We start from the raw sequence: 20,507 nt of genomic DNA, 5'->3' as shown, positions 1-20,507 counted from the left end.
CCTCAGAGAGTCAAATTGTGGAAATCCCCACCCTCACCCCCACATCCCCCTTAGCCTTGCTCTCACTCTGTCCACAAACCAGAGGCTTGTTATCTCAGATGAACTTGTCATTTTAGGTAGCAGTGAGAAAAATGAGTAGATTTGATGAAAAATTGGAGGTGAAAGAGAGGAACTATCAACCCTGAGTCCTAAGCTCTTGCCTTGCCCACTTGTTTGATGTACGTGCCAATAACTGAGGTGGAGAAAATGTAAAAGAAGTAAATTTCTGGAAAAAGAACAAGAGTTTAATTTTTAATATTAGTTTATGCTGCCTATGATACACCCAAGTGGGTATGTCAAATAGGCAGTTGGGTTCTAGTAGTTGGATTCTGCACTGGAAAAATAAAATTTAATTTTTCAGACTGTGAATAGGGGAGATAGCCTAGAGAAAAACTATAAAGAAAAAGAAAGGAGAAATTAGGACTTGAAGCTTGAAGAACATCAATCTGTAGAGTGTGAAAGAAGAAAAGAGGTATTAAACAGGCTGAGAAAGGGTAGCCAAAGAAGTACAAGAAACACCAGGAAAAAGTGTTAACACAGAAAACGAAAAGAAGAAAAGAATGCTTGACTAGAGTGAATGCTACTCACAGGTGTAATCAGATCATTCAGGTCTCATCATGTCTCCTCTATATTGATACATGGCATTTGAATTGGTCTCCCTGTTTCCCCTCTCAGTCTCTCCGATCCATTTTCATTACTGCAGTTACTCTTCCGCTTCCATTCTGCAAAGCTCTCCAAGCCTCCAAAGTAAAATTCAAAGTCCTTAGCAGGTTGCAGATCTACCTCATGATCTGGCCCTGCCTATCTCTTCAGCCCCATTCTACTCCTTTCCTGGAACACGGGGACCTCCAGGTCCTCCAAGACGTCTGCAGCTCCTTGAACAAAGACTTCATGCTTCTGTGCTTGGACACAAGCTCTTCCCTCCAGCTTGAAGATTTGTCTCCCATGTCTGTGTCCAACCAAATCCTACTAGACTTGCATTCCTTCTCTAGGAAGCTTTGACACTCCACTACACCCAAGCTCGGTTAATCTCTGAGCCTTGCCCATGCCTCTAAAACAGCACTCTGTAACGGATTTTTTGTCCATTGCTCTTAACTGTAGTAGTGTCATGTTCACCTTCGTATCCAAAAAACAGTGATGCCACATGCTAGATGTTCAGGGTAGATCTATTAAGTAAATGACTGAACCAAAATTCTGCCTTTTGTAATTTTTCTTTTACGTCTTTCTGCCATATTGCTTTATTATTTCTTTTTCTTTAAATTAAAGTTTTATTGGAGCGACAATTATTAGTAAAGTTACATAGATTTCAGGTGTATTACAGTTCTGTAATACATTATCTATACCTCATATTGTGTGTTCACCACCCAGAGTCAGTTCTCTTTCCATCACCATATATTAGACCCCATTTACCCTCTTCAAAAGCCCCGCTCCCTCCTCCCTCCTTACCCTCTGGTAACCCCTTAAACTATTGTCTGTGTCTATGAGTTTTTGTTTCTCATTTGTTTGTCTTGTTCTTTGGTTGTTTTTGGTTTATATATCACATATCAGTGAAATCATAGGGTTCTCTGCTTTTTCTGTCTGACTTATTTCGCTTAGAGTATAATCTCAAGATCCATCCATGTTGTCACAAATGGTCCTATTTCATCTTTTCTTACTGCCGAATAGTATTCCATTGTGTATATATACCCCAACTTCTTTATCCATTCATCTATCAAAGGACATTTTGGTTGTTTCCATGTCTTGGCCACTGTAAAATAAGCTGCAATGAACATTGGAGCACACTTGTCTTTATGGATAAATGTTTTCAGATTTTTTGGGCAGATACCCAGGAGAGGGATTGCTGGGTCATATGGTAATTCTATTCGTAATTTTTTGAGGAACCTCCACTGCCTTCCGTAGAGGCTGCACCAATCTGCATTCCCACCAACAGTGAATGTTGCTTTATTATTACTGAGTTGAAAGATGTAATATTTGGTAATGTTAAAGAAAATGTAACTTAGTTTGTTTTTCCTTTCTCCAATTGAGGAAAGCACCTTTTGGATTTTAAATCTTATCCATTGGCTGAAATAGAGAAATTACCAATTTCACTGAACTTTTAATAACTGGCTAGTGAAAGAACAGTGACAGTATACAAAAATTGTGAGATGGTCTTATGGGATCCTAGGTACAGTTCACCAGTTGAGAGCAGGGCCTGAAACCAGGTTGAGAGTATTAATGTTTCACAGTTCATGTTTCAGTTGATGAGACATGGGATTGAAATATTAGTTATTTGACTGAATGCCTTATACAAATAGTTACAGAAGAGTTTTGTGTTACCGTGGTAAATCGGTAGTATTCAAAAAGATTCTAAGAGTAAATGACCCTTGACCAATCTAATCTAAATATGAATTCTTAACAAAGGTAGATGTGTATTTACTAGTTAATTAGACTATGTTGAATGGAAATGGGAATCATCCCATTCAGCTTCCTGTAGCTCTTTGTATGTTTCTAATAACTTTTTTAACAGAGTTAAGTTAATCATATCATGCAATTAATGGGATTATATACTCTTTGGTCCATGCATAAGTTCTTTCTTATGATATGGCCTCTATCCAAAATTCAGTACTCTCATCATTCTTCACTTAAAGCAGTCTTTAGAATTTATAGATTAAAAAGTGAGTATCCTCCTGTCTTACTGAAGGCATGGTATATATATATTGGTCTATCTCTGTTCAGAATTTATATTTAGCTAACATTCATTTAAAATGTCTTGTCCTGTGAAACTTCATTATCTGCAACTGCAAGCATACACTGCAGTTAGGTTAGGCTGATATAGTGGTTGCTTGAACTATGACACTGTGTTATAATATGAGACAACACCAATATATTGCGACACTGGCATATGCTTCAAAGAAAAGAGGATGGACCCTAGTCCCTCAAGCAACCGGACAGCTCTGGTTCCACTTTTCTGAATGTGATACCAAGTAAAATGGTTTACCTTCTCACAGAAAGGAGCCATCTTTTAAATGTCAAATGTTTTGAGCTACTTATTAAGTTGCTTGCATATACGTTGTTTCCTGTATATACATTGTTATTTTTAAAAAAATATAGCATCCCTTTTATTTAGTGATGATTGTTTAAATAAGATTCCTTCACAGTATATTATATTTAACAATAAGCTTGTGCTTTCTTCTATTTAAGATCATTATCAAAAGGATAATCATTCTTTAGCCTTTAAAAAACAGATCACAAATCGTTGCAAGTTAGGCAGTTTCAGTCTTTAATCATAAATTCTCTCAAAGGGTGCACATATTGAAGACTATATGTATAGCCAAATAGAACAAGCTCAGAATTAGCATCTAAAACTCTGTAACCATTTTAGTTTTTATCAGCCTGGCAAAAAAAAAAAAAAAAAAACCAAAAAACTTCTGTGACAGCCTCTAGAATGCCGCTAAACCATTTTAATGTTCTCTCTGTCAACAAAAATATTCCAATGACAAGTCACAGCTGTAATTTTTAGATTTTATTTTTATAAATCATTTTTATAGATAAAACTTTATGTACGAACATATAGTACAATCCCTAATACTAACTCACCACCACCCTAGCAGCATGCTGTCTGCCCAAGCACAGCTTATGTGTCAGGAAGAACAGCATTGCTGCCGAAGAAATCTTGCTAAGCAAAAGGAGGTATTGTCTGCTTTGCATTTGCTTTCCTTATAAACCATGTTTCCTGCAGAACATACCCTATGCCTAGTAGTCTCCCGAAATCATAATCAAAATTAAAATAATGCCTGTGCAAACATAAAATCTTTATGCAATATTTATGCAATCTTTAACATGTCTTCTGATCCCAATTCATGATTTAGCAATAATTTCATATGCAGTAAATTGATATACATTTTTCTCCTTGTTCTACCTAAATTTTTGAACCTACAGAAAGCATTTTCAGCCAGTACGGGCCCAAGTTTATTCAGTTTTCAGTAGCTGCTGCTGCATCTTTGAAATTAAATAGATCTGTTGATACAAGTATAATTGGAACTCAAATTAGAATGATCAAATGATCAAATTACTTAAATTAGACACATACTAAATTGCTTAAAGATGAAGAAACTACTTGATTGGCAAAGGCTTACAGCAGACAGTAACCTTCAATCATTTTCTACCTCTGCAGTAAGCACTGACATGTACTTTGAAGGATAGTCACTGATCATAACTTAAAGAAACCGTAGCAAAGGTTGGCACAAATTTAATAATCATTAAAAGAAACAAGGCTGATGGAGTTTTCGCTCTGAATAAGGAGATTCTGACCGATGGGGAGTCTAAGCCATTTTAAGGATCACAATGAAAAAAAAAAAGTGAAGTGTATAATACGGATTTCAATGCCAAAAATGTACATAGATAATGAGAAGGCTAATTGTATGCCCTTCATGTAGCCTAGGTCTGTCAATCTTTGGGGACCTTTATGATTCTTACTGATTACTAAAGACTAATATCTGGAATACGAAATCATCAGCATGTTTAAAATAACCTAGTCCACCTAACAGGGATATTTGGCTCATATTTTGGTAAATTAATAACAAAATATCTAATAACTTGTACATGGTAGGCATTCCATTTAGTCAGCCAATATTTATTGCACATCCACTATGAGCTAAACACTTAACAAAAAAATTAATAAATATTTATCATGCACACGAATGAATACTTTTCCTGAGAATTGAAGCAAAATAATAGGAATTTATCTAATTAACCGTATAATTCCAAACAAAGCTATGTCTAGATCACTGATATATAAGCATATTTTTAAGTCAGAAATCTATTCACTTATTTACTCATTTGTTCAGCAAATATTTTATTTGAGTGCCTATTAGTGCCAGATATTGTTCTAGGCCTGAAGTATACAACAGTGAACAAAACAGATGAGGTCACTTTTTACATGTCGCATATACTGAGGTGGAGAAAACAGACAATTTAGAAAATCAAGTATGTAATATAATCTCAGGATTCAGAGATGGAAGTGTGCTGATTTTGATAGGGTTGTCAAGGAAGGCTTCTCTGAAAAGGTCTTATTTGAGCCATGCAAATATTTGATGTAAGAATATTCCAGACAGAAGGAAGAGCAAGTGAAAAATCCTGGTGGTAGAAGCATGCATGGTATGTCCAGGGAGCAATAAAAAGTCCAGTGTGTTTGAAGCATGGAAAGGATGGAGAAGATTGACAAGAAATGAAAGTGGAGAGGTAGTGATGGGCCAGATCATGTAGGGCCTCATAAACCGTTGTAAGAACCACAGATTTTATTCTAAGGTCCATGGATAAGCCTTTGCTGGGTTTTGAGCAAAGGAATTATTTGATCTCATTTACATTTTAAAAGCATCACCCTAGCTGTGCTGTGAACTGACTTTAGGGAGGCAGAATAGAAGCAGGGAGAGAAATGCAGAGGCTCTTTCATTTCCCTGGTGATTTATACATATAGAGTCTACATATACTCATCGTTGGCTATTTTTAGCATCTTAGTGTCCTAATTCTGGATTAGCCTCTGAATTTCTTTTCTATATATACATATATATACATATATATATATACATATATATATATATATATATATATATCAGATATATATATATATATATCAGAGAAGAGAATTTTTAATTTGTGTACACTTTCACTATTTTTTCTATATTTTGTCATTCCAATTTTTTTCTCAATACAATATTTTGAATCTCCTATGATCCAAGACACTTTATAATCTACATGAGTATGAATATAAAGATAAAGTCATCCCAATTCTTTCTAGATAAGAATATATTTGAAATTATATTACTTTTGATTAGGGTTTTACATTTTAAAAATAATTTTTCCTATTAGAAAAATCCAAAATTAGAGAAGAGACCAGTTCGTGTATTTAGGAGTAGCATTTTATCAGGGAAAGTATGAAAAACTCCAGCTCATGTTGAAGGGACCCCTGCCTGATACCACATCTGGATGAGTAATGATAGCATCCTGTACAGCTCGCTGGCGTTGGTCCCATTGTTACCTTGATACTTGTCTGATAATGATCCCAGAAAGCTCCAAGTCTGCCTGCCTGACAACTGTCAAATCTCCATAGATCATTTATGAGTGAAAAAGGTATAGAATACATGCTAATCAGTGTCACAGACAAAAGTTATCGCCCAATGATTTTAAATTGTAATCTACTATAGGCTGATTTATTTAAATAGAATTTATTTTTTACATGCCCCTTTATAGTGTGGCAGTTAAAGATACTTATTTTGAAAATAAATAAAGAGTAATATGTGATAAGAAGAAATATTATTTGGACCTCAAAGAAGTTATCATTTAGCTTAAGATAGAAGACTGACAATTTATGAAATGGATGAATAGCCTTGGTAAGAATAAATCAAATCCCTAATATGCATTGTATATATAATATATATAGTTACAACAAAGTTAAAATAATGAAAATATTCCCATTTCAGGTAATAACTTATGATAACATTAGTGTTTGTTATAAGCAATAGCTTATTGGTTTAATTAAAATAATTTTTCCTCTTAGAAATAATTCAAAACACTCTTTTGGAAAACATATTGTGTTCCTATAGTGATCACCTACTTCACTAAAAGAAAAGTCCACATTTGATTGTACAGCTTAAAAAGCCTTCTGAGATGAAACCAAGAGCATGACCATTTTGCATAGCCATGCTTAAGAACAGAAATGCAGACATTTTAATTAGAATAGAAAAAATAGCACCATTAACAAATAACTCTAGCATGAAAGATTAAATGAGAGCAGGAGAATCCGATGTGACTTTATGCATGTTGCTATGGACATTTATCTAAAATCTGTAAATTGAGTTTGTTTCTACTACGTTTGAAAGTACAAGTAGATTTATCTCTCATTTCATTTATATTGTTTCTGCATATAAATGATATATCATCTTTATAGATAATATGTTAAAAAGTGTTTTTCTACATTATTATCAAGAATTTTGAACCTTTCCATGTTCTAAATAGTAAGCTTCTATGCTAGCTGATAAGCTCCATGAATATCAGGGAAATATTTTTCCTAAGAATTTAGATCGTATACTTGAATTAAATATTTGGACAGATAGGAGACAATAAAGAGAGAGAGAAACGTAAAGAAGTGAAGGACCAAGACAACAAAGGCTAGGAAAAATGTAGGAGTGAAACAAGCTTATTTTTAGTACTCCTCAGTACAAAGCTATTCTCTGATTTTACAAGAATTTGTAATATTTCTGGAAAATCAGATAAATAATGAATGTTTTTATATTTTGAAAGTTACATGGAATAAAAATACTAAAATCTATAGGACAATGCCAAATATCTCACCTTTAAAGTAGAATACACTGAAGATGTTATCTGTTGACAATTTCTTTTTTATCCAAAAGAACTGAAAGAGACATTCATCTTTTTATACCTCCAAACACGGCAGAAAAAAAACTCAGGTTATAGATTTTAGATAAATATGCATGACAAATAATTCCTTTATCCACATTGGGTCAAAGTTTACTTGCATTTGATCAATTAGGTGAAGTTGGAAAGGCAAGGTAGTTATGTTCAACCTAGAATGGATTAGACCAGGTTAGTACAAGATGAAGAATGAACTTTATGAGCAAGAGAAGCAACAAAACCTGTTATGCACCAAATATCATCCAAAGTTGTTTTCCATTTGTTCTCCATTTATACCTCAGATAACCTTTTGAGGTAGGTATTATTATGAGCTAGGAGTTATTTTCTACATTTTACAGATGCGTCAAGTCACTTGCAAAATTAGGATTGTAACTCAGGTCTATCATTCATTCAATAAGCATTTATTAGGTACTGATAATAGCCTGAGGCCCTAATTACAAGATCTACAGGTCCATGTTCTGCCCACTAAGCTGTGGAGATAGGTGACACATGGCAGGATAGAAAACAAGTAAGTAAGGCTACAGATGATGAAACCACAAGCATCCTAGTAGAAGTAGAGGGAGTATTGGCCCCAGGAAGGAAGCATTCTCAGATGACAAAGACAATGGTTGGAGCTCTGGACATTTAGGAATCACTAAGTAATTCACTGATTGGAAGGACATTAAGGAAATGTTGAAAAATCAAACAGAATTCTCATTCATTCATTCATTCAACCATTATATGTAGAATGTCTATATGCAAAGCACTGTGTCTAGGGTTCAGGGAGAGGAGGGAAGAATGTCAAACCCATTTTGTAGAGGCTTTAGCAGAGAAGAAGCAACAAAGACCGTGAGGATGATAGGAAGACAAAGATGTGCTGGATAAATAGAAATAATTAGTAATATGAGTGTAAGGAAACAGTGTCAGAATGTTAGAGCTGACCACCCTACACATCATCTTATTGGGCCAGTTTCTCCTTCAGTATTTTGGAGCCAGAGATGTAGCAGCCAGGGAGCAACAATGCTCAAACCAGACCCCAACGTCCTGACTCCTGGCGCTGAGGTCCTTCAATGGCCTGGCCTGACTTCCAGGGTGGCTCTGGGTCCCAAACAGGATACATACACTGTCATTTCTAACATGAAACACTACCTAAGAGTTTTGAATTATTATGTGCTATATAAATGAACCCACAGGAGAGAGGTTAATAGAGGGAAGAGAATGAGAAATGATATTGTTAGGGAGGTCTCTTCAGTGGAGTAAAGGGTTCACAAGTCTCTTGGTACAAGTCACCATGGAAACCACCTGTTAAAATTCTACTCCTTAAAGTTCCAGTTCATGCATCACATCCTCTACGAAATCCTTCTAGACTCTCCCGACAGAAGCCATTATTCCTTCTCAGTGCTCTCAGAACACATTGTTCATGCCAGCAGAGCCCAGCTTTGATGACACTGTCTTATGGATTCTTGTTTTTCTCATTTCATTGTGACATCAGTTGCCAGCTGGGATCACATGGGCCATGTTAGTGTCTCTGATGTTTAGCCCAAATACCTGGCACCAAGTAGATACTCAACTACATTTATGGGATTAGACTAAATTAAATGAGATTCATAGTAAATGAAAATGTGTGTGCCTAAGAATTCTTAAAAAGGGGCGGGGGTGCCAGTAATAGCTGTAGCTCTCTGACACCTTTAGCAAGAGGACTTTACTGAGAGCTCAGAGCAGGCAGGCAATCAACATCCTTTCCCTTCTTACCTTTTAAAGGTTAATATTTTTGAGAATGCTTGAAGCATTCTTCTTTCAAGGCAAAATGTTCAAACATTTCTACTTAAAGTCCTTCATCCCAAGGGCTTTAGAATAGCTCATGACTATTTCTGGCCGACAATACTGCCATATAGCCCTGTTTCAGAGCAGTCAGAACCCACCGGCAGTACTGCTGGAAGTCAACACTGGCTTGGGCCTGGAAACTGAAATGCCACCATGTGTTTGTGAGGTTAACATTTCAGTGGGCGAACAAGTAAGATGAGGAAAGAAAAAGACAAAGACTATTCCTTTCATATAATAATAACTTCTTGAAAGTCATTTTTATATAGGTATAAACTCAACAGTGATTTACAAAGAAACATTTTATTCCAATGGAATTTCTCCGTGCACATATTGGGTTTTTTTTTTTTCAAATTTGGTTTAAGCAATTTAGAAATAAATTATTCAGACCTAAATCAATGCAAAATATATTTACCAAGCTTGGTAATTTAATTATTTTAAGCAAAAGGTCAAACCTAATATTTTCACTCTTAATTATATTTTGAAACTGTCAAAAATGATATAACACTTCTACATCCACCACCTAGTTTTAACAAATACAAACATTTTATCACATTTGCTTTTGAGCTTTTCTTAAGAAACATAACATTATAGATGAAGTTAAGGCATCTTCATTCCTTAATCATATTTTCCACCTTCTCTTGTTGGGGTTAGGGTACAGAATTCCTGTGAATATTTTTGTTATATGTTTTTCATTCCAATAATGAAATTTATGATAGCATGTTATAATATATATTAAATATTATTTTAAATGCAAACTTAAATTAAATTGAACCTAAAGTTAGTAAGTTAAAAAATAAAGGATGATGTAATCATAAAGGGAGGTCATTTGATACAACTTTTAATTATGAATGGAATTAGTTCATGTCAGAATAATTTAATCAGTGCTTTTCCGCCCAATTATAACAGCATAAATTTTTGTTGACATCAGTCTGGGAAAATCATGTTATAAAATCACTGAAAATTAATTCCATAAGTAAATGTTACAAGTATACAAATGTCATCTTATTTTCCTACCTTTGTATCATACGATCAATAAAATTGATGAAAACTTGTTGGATAGATATTTTGTTGTTCCCATGTATCACCCATCATTTATTCACCACAAATGTATACACACACACACACACACACACACACATACACACACACACACTTATTTACTTACTGCTTATCAAGCTCCCTGAGAGCCAAGGAATAAAGGAAAACATTAAGTCTTAAGCTGACATTATGTCATAAACGGAGATCATCAAGTGAGACTACTTTTTTCTCTGAAAAGAATTATCATGAATGTCCTTATAGAAAAATAAGTAAAAATTAAACAAGCAAATGAAAACCACCTGAACAATATAATGGATGATATTTCCAAACTAGCAGTTTTACCACAATGCAGAGCTATTTTTCATCTACTGTTTCTTATTTATCTCGTGAATAAAATCCAAGGATATGATGTTAAACTGCAGCTTTGTAGCAAACCTAGACTGTAATGATGTTCATACATATTTACTCCTGAAAGTCCTTTGTCAAATGAAAGCATACCAGAAGGCCAGTTTGTAAAATATGAACACGAAGACACCCCGCTAGCTGAAGTGGGTGTGGGATTCCTGCAGCTGGGCCCAGAGAAAAGTACTGAAACACTCAACATGATCGTGACAGAAGGAGTGAGTGGAAATTGCATCTATCACATTCAAATGCAATTTCGCCCCCCAATTTCATTGTATTGTTTTTCCTCCCAACTATTTATTCTGGGGTTTTCATGCTCTCTGACTTTGTTGTGTCTTAAGACCCATCTAGTCAAAGCGACCACACTTCTTAGTAATCACAGTCACCCTTGGTTATTGAAAATGTTTTCCAGCTTAATGAGCAAGAGCATACACATGCTAATGAGGGATTTTTGCTTCAAGATACTTTTTAAAAATGTATATGAAGAAGAATTGTTTACTTTGATTATTTTAAGATGTAAACGCAGCTGCTTCAAAAAAGAAAAGAATAATTCTGAGAAAAATGCATCTGTGACATATGAAAATGGATCATGACTTAAATCCTGCTTCAACTATAGCACCTAGGCTGAAGAGGGGCTGCCTTGGAGGGATCCTTGTTTGTTCTCAAAGGCAGTGAGAATGAATAAATATCTGCCGCTACAGTCATCTTCAGTCAGCCCTGGAATCAGGCTTTAATACAAGGACTAATTCTCTCTGAACTGCAGTTCAGTGTGCTTACATGATATCATCATTGTGATAGAACCCTGTTTACCCCTGTCCGAGTAGCAAAGAAAGAAAACTCTCCTGTCCAGGAGAGGAAAGCAGGCCTTCCTGCATCGCACACACAGCTGCCTCCTTGAGCCTGCCTGCTCCTCTCGTGATTTTCCAATTTGGAACAAAACGCAGGTCAGGAAAAAAGCAGGAAAGGGTAGAGCAGGAAGTGCATGCTGGTGACATGTTTGCCTTAGTGCTTCGCTGTAATATGTTTTAAGTATCAAGTCACTAAGGCCTATCGAGTCTTCCTTTTCTTTCTTTAGTGTGAATGTCTCACTCCTGGGCTTTTTATGCTCATCCCTGTTGCTGATGGTGATAGCCTGGTGACTGGGCCCTCTGCCTGCACTCCACTACAAGCGTAATCTTCCTAAAGCACCCCTTTCATCATGTTGACCTTCTCATCACCCCATGCTCAAAAAGCTTTCAGGACTCCCCACTGCATAGAAGATAAAGGCCACTCCTTGGACTGGAATGGAGGCCCTTTACAATCTGTATAGAGTGTTATATTCAGGCACTTTTGTTGCGAAGAGCTGATTCCAGTCAGACTGATCTATTCGCGGTCCCCCTAGTATCCAATGCAGTGTCTGCCTCTACACATTCATTCACACAAGTCATTCAACACGATTCTGTTAAATCCTACCCATCTTTTAAGATAGTTGGGTCTCCACCTTTTTCTCTCTATCTTGTGAGCATGAAACCTGGGAGTCACATGGAAGTTGGGCTAAGTGCCTGGCACTGGGGAGCCCTCCATAGTCTGCTCTTCTTTCTCACCACTCTGTCTTGGTTTTACTTGCTGAATCAATCGTGTTGACTGTTCCAGCATTAATATTTTTGGATCAGTGCATTTAATCATCTGTCCCTGTTACCACACACATATCACTTGTGGCAAGTGAAGGAAAGCCTTTTTGTGCATGTAACTGAAGCATGTATATTAAACACTATTAAACTCCTTATAATGGAATGAAGGGGAGAAAAAAAGGGTGGGTGGCTGGAGCCAGAGTAGCTGAGATTTCTCAGTAGACTATGCTAGCTATCTGCCTCAGAAAGAGCTATTGAACTTGCTTAAAATGCTGATTTCTGAGTCCCACCTCAGGCATATTGCATCAGAATTTCATGGTGAATCATACACTAACTTTGGAATATTTTATAATCTCAGAGGGTAAGAAAGAGTATTTACTATAATTACAACTCACATAACTGCCCATCAGAATCACCTGTAGCATTTTGATAACCACAGTTACACTGGCCTTATACCAGAGCTCCTCAGGGAGAATTTCTAGGTTGGGGTTCTAGGTTGCAGTATTCCAGAGATTTTGATCTGCATCCGGGATTGGAAACCACTCGGCCAAAAGTTACTAATGAACAATATTTACTGGGTAATTACAACTTCTCAGAAATTTTGTTAAGCATTTTGTGTGCATTATTTCATTTAATACCTACAATCCTAAATTAGTATCCCCATTTTCACAGGCTCAGGGAACTTACGTAACTATCCCAATGCCACACAACTAATAAATGATCAAACCTCAATTAAACACAGGTCTGATACCAAATTCCAAGCTCTAATCATATTCCCCATTGATCTTTTTACTATATTAGACATTATTTCAATACATGGCCATCAGTTTCTTTCCCAGGAATTGTTCCCCCTGTTTCATATGTGATTCTGTTGTTAAAAGTTCTAGTACCACTCAGCTCAGCTTCCTTTCTTTCAGATACCTGGTGACTGACTATTTATCATCCTAAGCTTTTTTCCAATAGTCCCAAGAACTTTTCATCTAATAGGCCAATTTCTATGCTTTACCTCCTTACAAAGAGATAGATATTAATGGCAACTGAGCTTTTTCCATATACAAGATAAGCTTAACCCCCTTGAAAAACTTCACTGCAGTCCTGGGTTACATGTCTGGAGGAAGGCATTGTTCTTTCCACCTAGGTTTAAGAAATAAAAGGACAGTCCTTCTCGAAAAAAAAAAAAAAAAAGTCCCATGGTCACATAATGTCACCTGAATAACAATATAGTAGACATACTAGTCTTACCTCTTAGTCAATGCTTTTTCACACTTTGTACAGAGGGTGTAAGTTTCCAGTGAATTTTCACATCTTATTTTTTCCCTCACAACTCACAGTTATTCCTGAATGATAGTTTCTTTACACTAAAATATTTATAATCAAGTTCCAGTAAAAGGAGTGACATGAGACTTAATGAGTAAATGGGCTGTAAGTATCACAAGAGTCTTGAATGAAAGGTACACACTTTTTTTTTTACTGTTATTAGTAATATAATGCAGTTCATCCATTACAATTCTTATGGAGAATGCAGATGGCTGCTCTGACCTCATTTACTGGCCAAGTCAGAAGGGGTCTGCATAACAGCCCCAGAGACAGACAGGCCCCTGGGAATCAAACTAGTCAAGGTCTAAAACAAGCCAGAAAGCCAACCTCACTGCAGTGTAATTGGGTGCTTTAAAACTGATTATAAATATTGCGTAGTCAAAATTTGAAATGGACACCCAGTCAAGGACCTTGGGAGAAGAATAAGTGACAGGCATATTAGATTAAACAAAATCTAGTGAAATTAGAGGGTAGCCACATACCAGACACATGAATAAGTAATTTGCTACCTGGCAGGCAGCATTATTATCCTCACTCTCTGGCAGACAGGAGGCAGTCCTAAATACAGAGGTAAGGCTTGCTTACCTCATTGAAGGACATCTTGGAAAAGCCATCTGAAGAGGCAGGGAACTAAATGAATGTCAAACCACCCCCCCAAAAAAAACAAATATGCATGAGATAATTATAAATGTATCTGAGTTGTCTTAGACATCACCTTTACTTCCTATAATTTAGGTTTTGCACTCCATCAAATGGTTTTTTAAAATTATTGGATATTTGTCTTCTTTCTTATAATTCAGAGAGTTAAGGTTTTCAGTCATTGTTATTTTCCTTTGAAGGATTTTAGAGGGTAGTGTTTCCACATAGGGACCCCTGAAATTATTATTTTCAAGTAAGGCTGTTTCTTTTTCTTTGTAGGCTAGAAGAAAAGAAATCTATGTAATCGCAGTGCCAAAATGTCAAAAGACTGAGATAGGTTGAAAAAAGAAGAAAAGAAAACATGAAAAAAAAAAGAACATCCTTAAAGGCATCCATGTGGTCCTCAGCTTAATAAATCCTTGGCTCACATGAAATACTTGTGACATGCTGTAATTAACTAGTTACTCTCAGAATGAATAATAATGCAATTATTTGCCAAAGGCAGTGAAGAAGGGATAGTTTCTGTTTTAAACATGTCTGCCCCTTATTTCTGTAAAAAGAAAAACCCTGGATTAATTTACATAAGCTGCTAAAGTGCAGAGTAACTTGCAATTTCACCATCACACTATGATAATTCTGTCACCTTTTTATCAGAGCCTTGTATTTTCCAGTGGTTTAAAGCGGTAATAAACTAAGTCACTACTATGTTTAAATTATATTGGCTCCCCAAAACTGCACCCAAGTACCACAAAATGTAATAGCCTGGCTGGTGAAACTATCTCCTTTTCACAATTGGATCTCAATGTCATTGAGACCAGTAAGGGGTACTGCTCTATTTCCTTTGTGTAGACACAAATAAAAGGAGGAAGGTGAACCTTAGTTCTTCAAGGGCCTTCTCCTTCCTTAGAGATTCCATGTGCCAAGTAGTACAAAGTTGTGAGGTAAAAGTTTATATGAACATGTGACTGGTTCTCTCTCCTGTGTGTTAATGTCTAGAACAATGACTGTTTTCTTTAACTCCTACCAACCCATCCTGCCATTCTCTCAGTTACTAATTTAACAAGCATTTATTGGAGACTTCCTGCAATGCGTTGTCCTAGGTTCCACGAAATCAAAGGTGAAAAAGATACAATGCCCTTGAGAAGGTTGCAGAAGTAAAAATATAAACTAGAAATAAAAATATAAAATAGGCATATAAACGATGCAGTAAGTACCACCACAGAGCCCACTCTCAACACACACAGACACAGATTTATTCACTCTTATAAACACATAATGAATGTGAACTTCTAATAATACCAGACCCTTTAAAAGTTCTGAAGCAGAGAGTTGGAAAGATTTAGTGCTAAAACTTTCCAATTTTATCATTTCAGTAGAGCAATTGAAGTGTGTATTTTTGTGTATGTGTGTGTCTGTCTAAATGTGTGTTTTTACATGAAGCCAACTTTACATAGAGTTGTTGTTAAGAATAAAATATTCTTGACAATCTGTACCTCAAATTGTCAGATTAGTTACTTATTCTAACACCAGATATTAGTTCAGATTGTCTTAAAATGAATATTCACTGATACATCACAATGCACTAAAAAGCCTAGATCACTTGTCTGAGAAGACAAACTAAAAGTCAATGCAACTTAAATTCATATAATCATGGTAAATAGTCCAACAGTAGAAATAGCACTGCTTTTTAATTCTCATTCATCCAAAGTATTCCTTTAATAGTAGGAATTTGGGTCTGTCTTTTTTTCATTGTACTAAATAATAGGTAGAACTGTACAGGCTCTGGAATCAGATTGTCTAAAATTGAATTTAGGTTATTCTATACAATTTGTGTGACTTCTCCAAGCCTCAATTTTCTTACCTGTAAGATGAAGATAGTAATAGTAGCTACCTCATAGACACAGAAGGATGAAAAGAGTTATAACATAAAGCATATAGCACTGGGACATGCATTACCATTAAGTAGGGCAGTATTATCATTGTCTTGAAATTCAATTGAATATTCATTTGATCTCAATGAGGACACTTAATGTTTGCCAAGAAAATTACTTAGCTCCCCTGTATCTGTTTTTATGGCAGTATAGGGATGATCATTTATGTTAATTGTATCCTTTCTTTAAGAATATAAAATCATATTACTGCATTCATTCATTTAATTTGTTTTCCTATTGACCATATAGTTATTGAAAGTTTAGTGTGTGCAAGGTATTAGGTAGGGCAGGGAACACAAAAATAATTTATTCGTGACCAATAGAGGTCAAGATGAACTTAGAGTTTCAGAACATGGCCCTGAAATCTTGCCTGGTTTTTTAACTAATTAAGCTTAATACACTTAGGTACAAAAAAATAGGTAAATCATGATCATATAATCAGAGTTCGTTGGTGTAACATAAACATAAGAATGGTAGGTCCTTGCTAAGCCAGTCATAACCTACATCTTTCCCTGGGCGACATAGTTTTCAAGTCATTTAACCAATTGTTGAAATTTTTTCCACTTATTCAAAGAAAAATATTCTCCAGAGATTTCCAGTTTCCAATGGTTGGTGAAATTCATAAGCAAAAATTTTCATTGTACTCTTGCATTTATTTAATGTATGCAAGGCCTTAAAGGAGGAGGAAAGAGAGATATATAATGACAGTATACAGCAGAATAAAAGATTAATATAACCCATGCTTTCATGAAGCTTATATCCCAACAAAACTACTTTACTTTCACCTTAAGGAATTGAGGTCCTCCTTTTCAAATGAAGAAAATAAAAAATGCCACATGTCTATACTTCTTTCCTAGCCACTCTCTAAAGGTTTGATGAGAGGCAGCAAGAGTCAGGGATTTCCAAAGGGGAAATAAACCTTCAAAAGAGGTCCTGAGAGAACAATGCTAGAAAAGGAAAGGGAAGATATTGGCAGCAGAAAACCTGTGAAACTAAGATCATATTAAACAAACAAACAAACAAACAAACAAACAAAAAAGCCAACTGGAAAACGAGGATCTTATAAAAATTCGTGAACAATTGTTTAATTCGACACTTAAGTGAATTTTTCACCAAAACATTGAATGTAGCCAATTCATTTGAACCACATTTTCTCTTTTCATTTCTACTCTTATTTCACCATTTTGTATGCTATCAGAAAGACTTCTGAACTTCCAGTCTTTTTTTTTTTTTTTTGGTCAGGATTATGTATGGTGTACATGTCTGAATTTCTTTGGATTTAATTTGGAGGTACCTGCAAAGGCCTTGGTATCTTACATAATTTACTGATAGATTTGAGAACATATCTTTCTCTCTGTTCTTCTGCTGCTACCAGATAATTATTTCAGTGTGTTTCAAGGAGCTACTTCCTAGAGTCTAACACAACAGTCAAAACCTAAACTGCCTTGAAGGTAAATGTCAGTCCCCTCCTCTTCTTTATTTACTACAAGTGGTTCAAGAGAAAAGCCTGATCTACAATGTCACTTCTCCAAATCCACTGTGAATAGGACCAAAAGCTCTTTGAAACTGTAGGAAGCTCCTGATGTCAGATTTTTTTCAAATGCCAAGAATCAGCCGAGGTAGCAATGTCGTGATCCTAGTAGCTGTTGTGACATGGCATCATCACAGCCAAAGTAGGAATACCACTCCTCAATGACTTAAGTATTGAGAGATAGTTACCATCTATCTGAGCTATTTGTTCATAAATAGGTGAAAGTAAAAATAACCAAGAGATCCTAAAGCAGTTCTCTTACAAAAAAGAAAAAAAGAAAGAAAAATGAAGTGCATTAGCACATTTTTGCTTTTTGCCAGCCTTTTTAACAGAGATCTAGCTAATTCTGACACAGATGGTCTAAGGACTCCACTCTGAGAAGCACTGGTGTGTAGACAAACCCTCTCTCACTCAATCAACAAACTGATTAAGCAGTGATTCCCAGGAAGTGAGACTGGTGCCAGGCTGACTATTTGAGAATACAGAATTCTCGGCTTTGCCCCCAGATTTACTGGGGCCCCAAAACCTGCTTATAAATCAGTATATTTAAAAATTTGCCAGAGAATTCTAATACACATTCCATGGCAAGAGGAAAGGGATTGTATTTTACTTGAACACATCTATGGGGCTCTTCATTCAATGGTTTACTAGCTCTCTGACCTTACGTAATATTATTGGCCTGCAAAATGGCTGTTGAGAAGATTAAATAAAGTCATGCATGTTAAGAACACAGCATGTAGTAAGCTGGTTATTACTGCTATCATTATAGTACACGCGCAGCTCTAAAGAAAATATATAGAAATAAATGTGTGGTTCACCATTTTGAGAATCATATAATCTATTTAGAAAAATCATAGAAAAGTAATATACTATTAATACAAATTGAAAAAATGAGTTTATATTCTAAGGCAGTAACATATTTGCATGCGCACAAAAACAACACAATATTCTGAGTAACAAAGTAGATTGTAAAGTACAGATAATTATAACATAAGAGCATAGAAAAAAACATTAAAAGTTTCCTTTGAAATGTCTGATTCTTCTAATTCAGGTGACCTAACTCTCATTAATTCACCTAATTTTTATTTATATTAAGAAACATATTAAAATCATGAGTAATAATCAACTTATTATTTAAAACTGGAAATAGAAAAAGAGTAGTATATCTGAGAAAGGGCCATTGAAGAGGCTACTAGGGGCCCACAAAACCCCTGAAATTATTTATGCAGAGTTGTTTATTTAAGATCCATACCTTTCATTTTATTCTCAAAGGGTTTGGTACCTCCCCCCACCCCAAAATGTTAAGGACCACTGAAGGTTCCTGTTTAGCACACTTTATGCACATTCGCATGTATGCTGAAGAAATTTAACTTCTGATTACATTCCAAATAGTCTCCTTATTTACTTTCTGTTAAATATCCTCTGAATCATTTTCCTCAAGCTTTCACCATTCAAATTTCCTGAGAAAAGAACTAACACTGTAAGATTTCATTTAAGGAAATTGTAAAGCAGAGTTTCATGGATACTTCAGCCTATTCAAATTCTGCAGGCATCAGCACGGAAGTTTATGTATGTGTTTTAAAAGTTCCAATGGCAGAGATTAACTGATGATTATTTTCTGAGTTTTCGCTTTTTATTTTTTATCCACTGTTCAGTCTTTTGAATTATTTTCTATTCTGTGTTTCTTTTCATCTCAAGTAGAAAACCGAAGGAACTTCCCTGGAAGAAAACAATTTAGTTTTGCCAACTTGTACTTTGCCTACCTAGCAATTCTTCCACTTTGTGTTTTATTTATAATGTAACAACATTATTGATGTGACATATTTTTATTTCTCTCTTCCTTTAGGTGTGTGTGCAACATTGACTGTTCTCAAACCAACTTCAATCCCCTCTGTGCTTCTGATGGGAAATCTTATGATAATGCATGTCAGATCAAAGAAGCATCATGTCAGAAACAGGAGAAAATTGAAGTCATGTCGTTGGGCCGATGTCAAGGTAATGTTCATATCAAAATTCATTTCAAAGAATGTTTTTAGTCTTTGTGAAGAAGAGAAAAGTGAAGATAACTTTTTATTTGGCAGCTATTTCATTTCTGAAAGGCAGTTTTGATTTATAAAGGATAGTAGAGTCTACTGTAGAATTTGTGTAGATTAAAGGAATTTGAGGGCCTATTGGCAACAGTCCATATCTTTTTCTATATAATGGGACTGTATCTTCACTATGCCATAAACACAAAAGCCAATATTCAGAAGATAGAAGACATTCTCCTTGCAGAGGAAAAAAGAAGGTCAAAATCATTTTTGCAAGGACTCTAAGGATTTATTACACAACCTTGAAATTAAAAGTAAATCATACCATTTTATGTATTGAGTCAGTAGAAATATTTTAAGTATGTTTTTTAAAAGCAGGATGTACCAGAATTTTCTGTTTTGTTTCTTGTGCAGAAACATCCTCTTGGTTTTTGACTTGTTATTTCATTACCTGACTTATCTTAGTTATAATTATAAACATTCTCTTTGCCCTAAACTTTAGAAAACTGGTATCATTCTGTAATTCAAACTGAAATTGACATTGTAAATCTGTCTTTGTATAGAGGTTGCTTAGAACTATATTGTGAAAATTCCTTAATTGCAATGAAGATACTGTTGGAAGGGTAATATAAGTTTGATATTAGATATTAAGAAATAATTCATCAATCTTTATTGTTAATTTTTAACACAGATAACACAACTACAACTACTAAATCTGAAGATGGACATTACGCAAGAACAGATTATGCAGGTACGT

The 20,507-nt window shown here is 35.3% G+C and overlaps 1 protein-coding gene across 1 annotated transcript in view; it reads left to right on the top strand.

Annotated features, from left to right (window-relative positions):
- TMEFF2 (transmembrane protein with EGF like and two follistatin like domains 2) overlaps window positions 1–20,507 on the top strand; it is a 231,445-nt gene that overhangs the window by 163,482 nt on the left and 47,456 nt on the right. The window contains exons 6-7 of the mRNA XM_081051612.1: window positions 19,567–19,715; window positions 20,442–20,501. Of these exons, the coding sequence (XP_080907738.1) occupies window positions 19,567–19,715; window positions 20,442–20,501 (209 nt within the window). The remainder of the gene's footprint in view (window positions 1–19,566; window positions 19,716–20,441; window positions 20,502–20,507) is intronic.

This window comes from Rhinolophus hipposideros, assembly GCF_964194185.1.
Source record: "Rhinolophus hipposideros genome assembly, chromosome: 6".
In the NCBI taxonomy this organism is placed as follows: Eukaryota; Metazoa; Chordata; class Mammalia; order Chiroptera; family Rhinolophidae; genus Rhinolophus; species Rhinolophus hipposideros.
The sequence above is the reverse complement of the archived record's forward strand: the minus strand, read 5'-3'. Positions and strand labels throughout refer to the sequence as shown.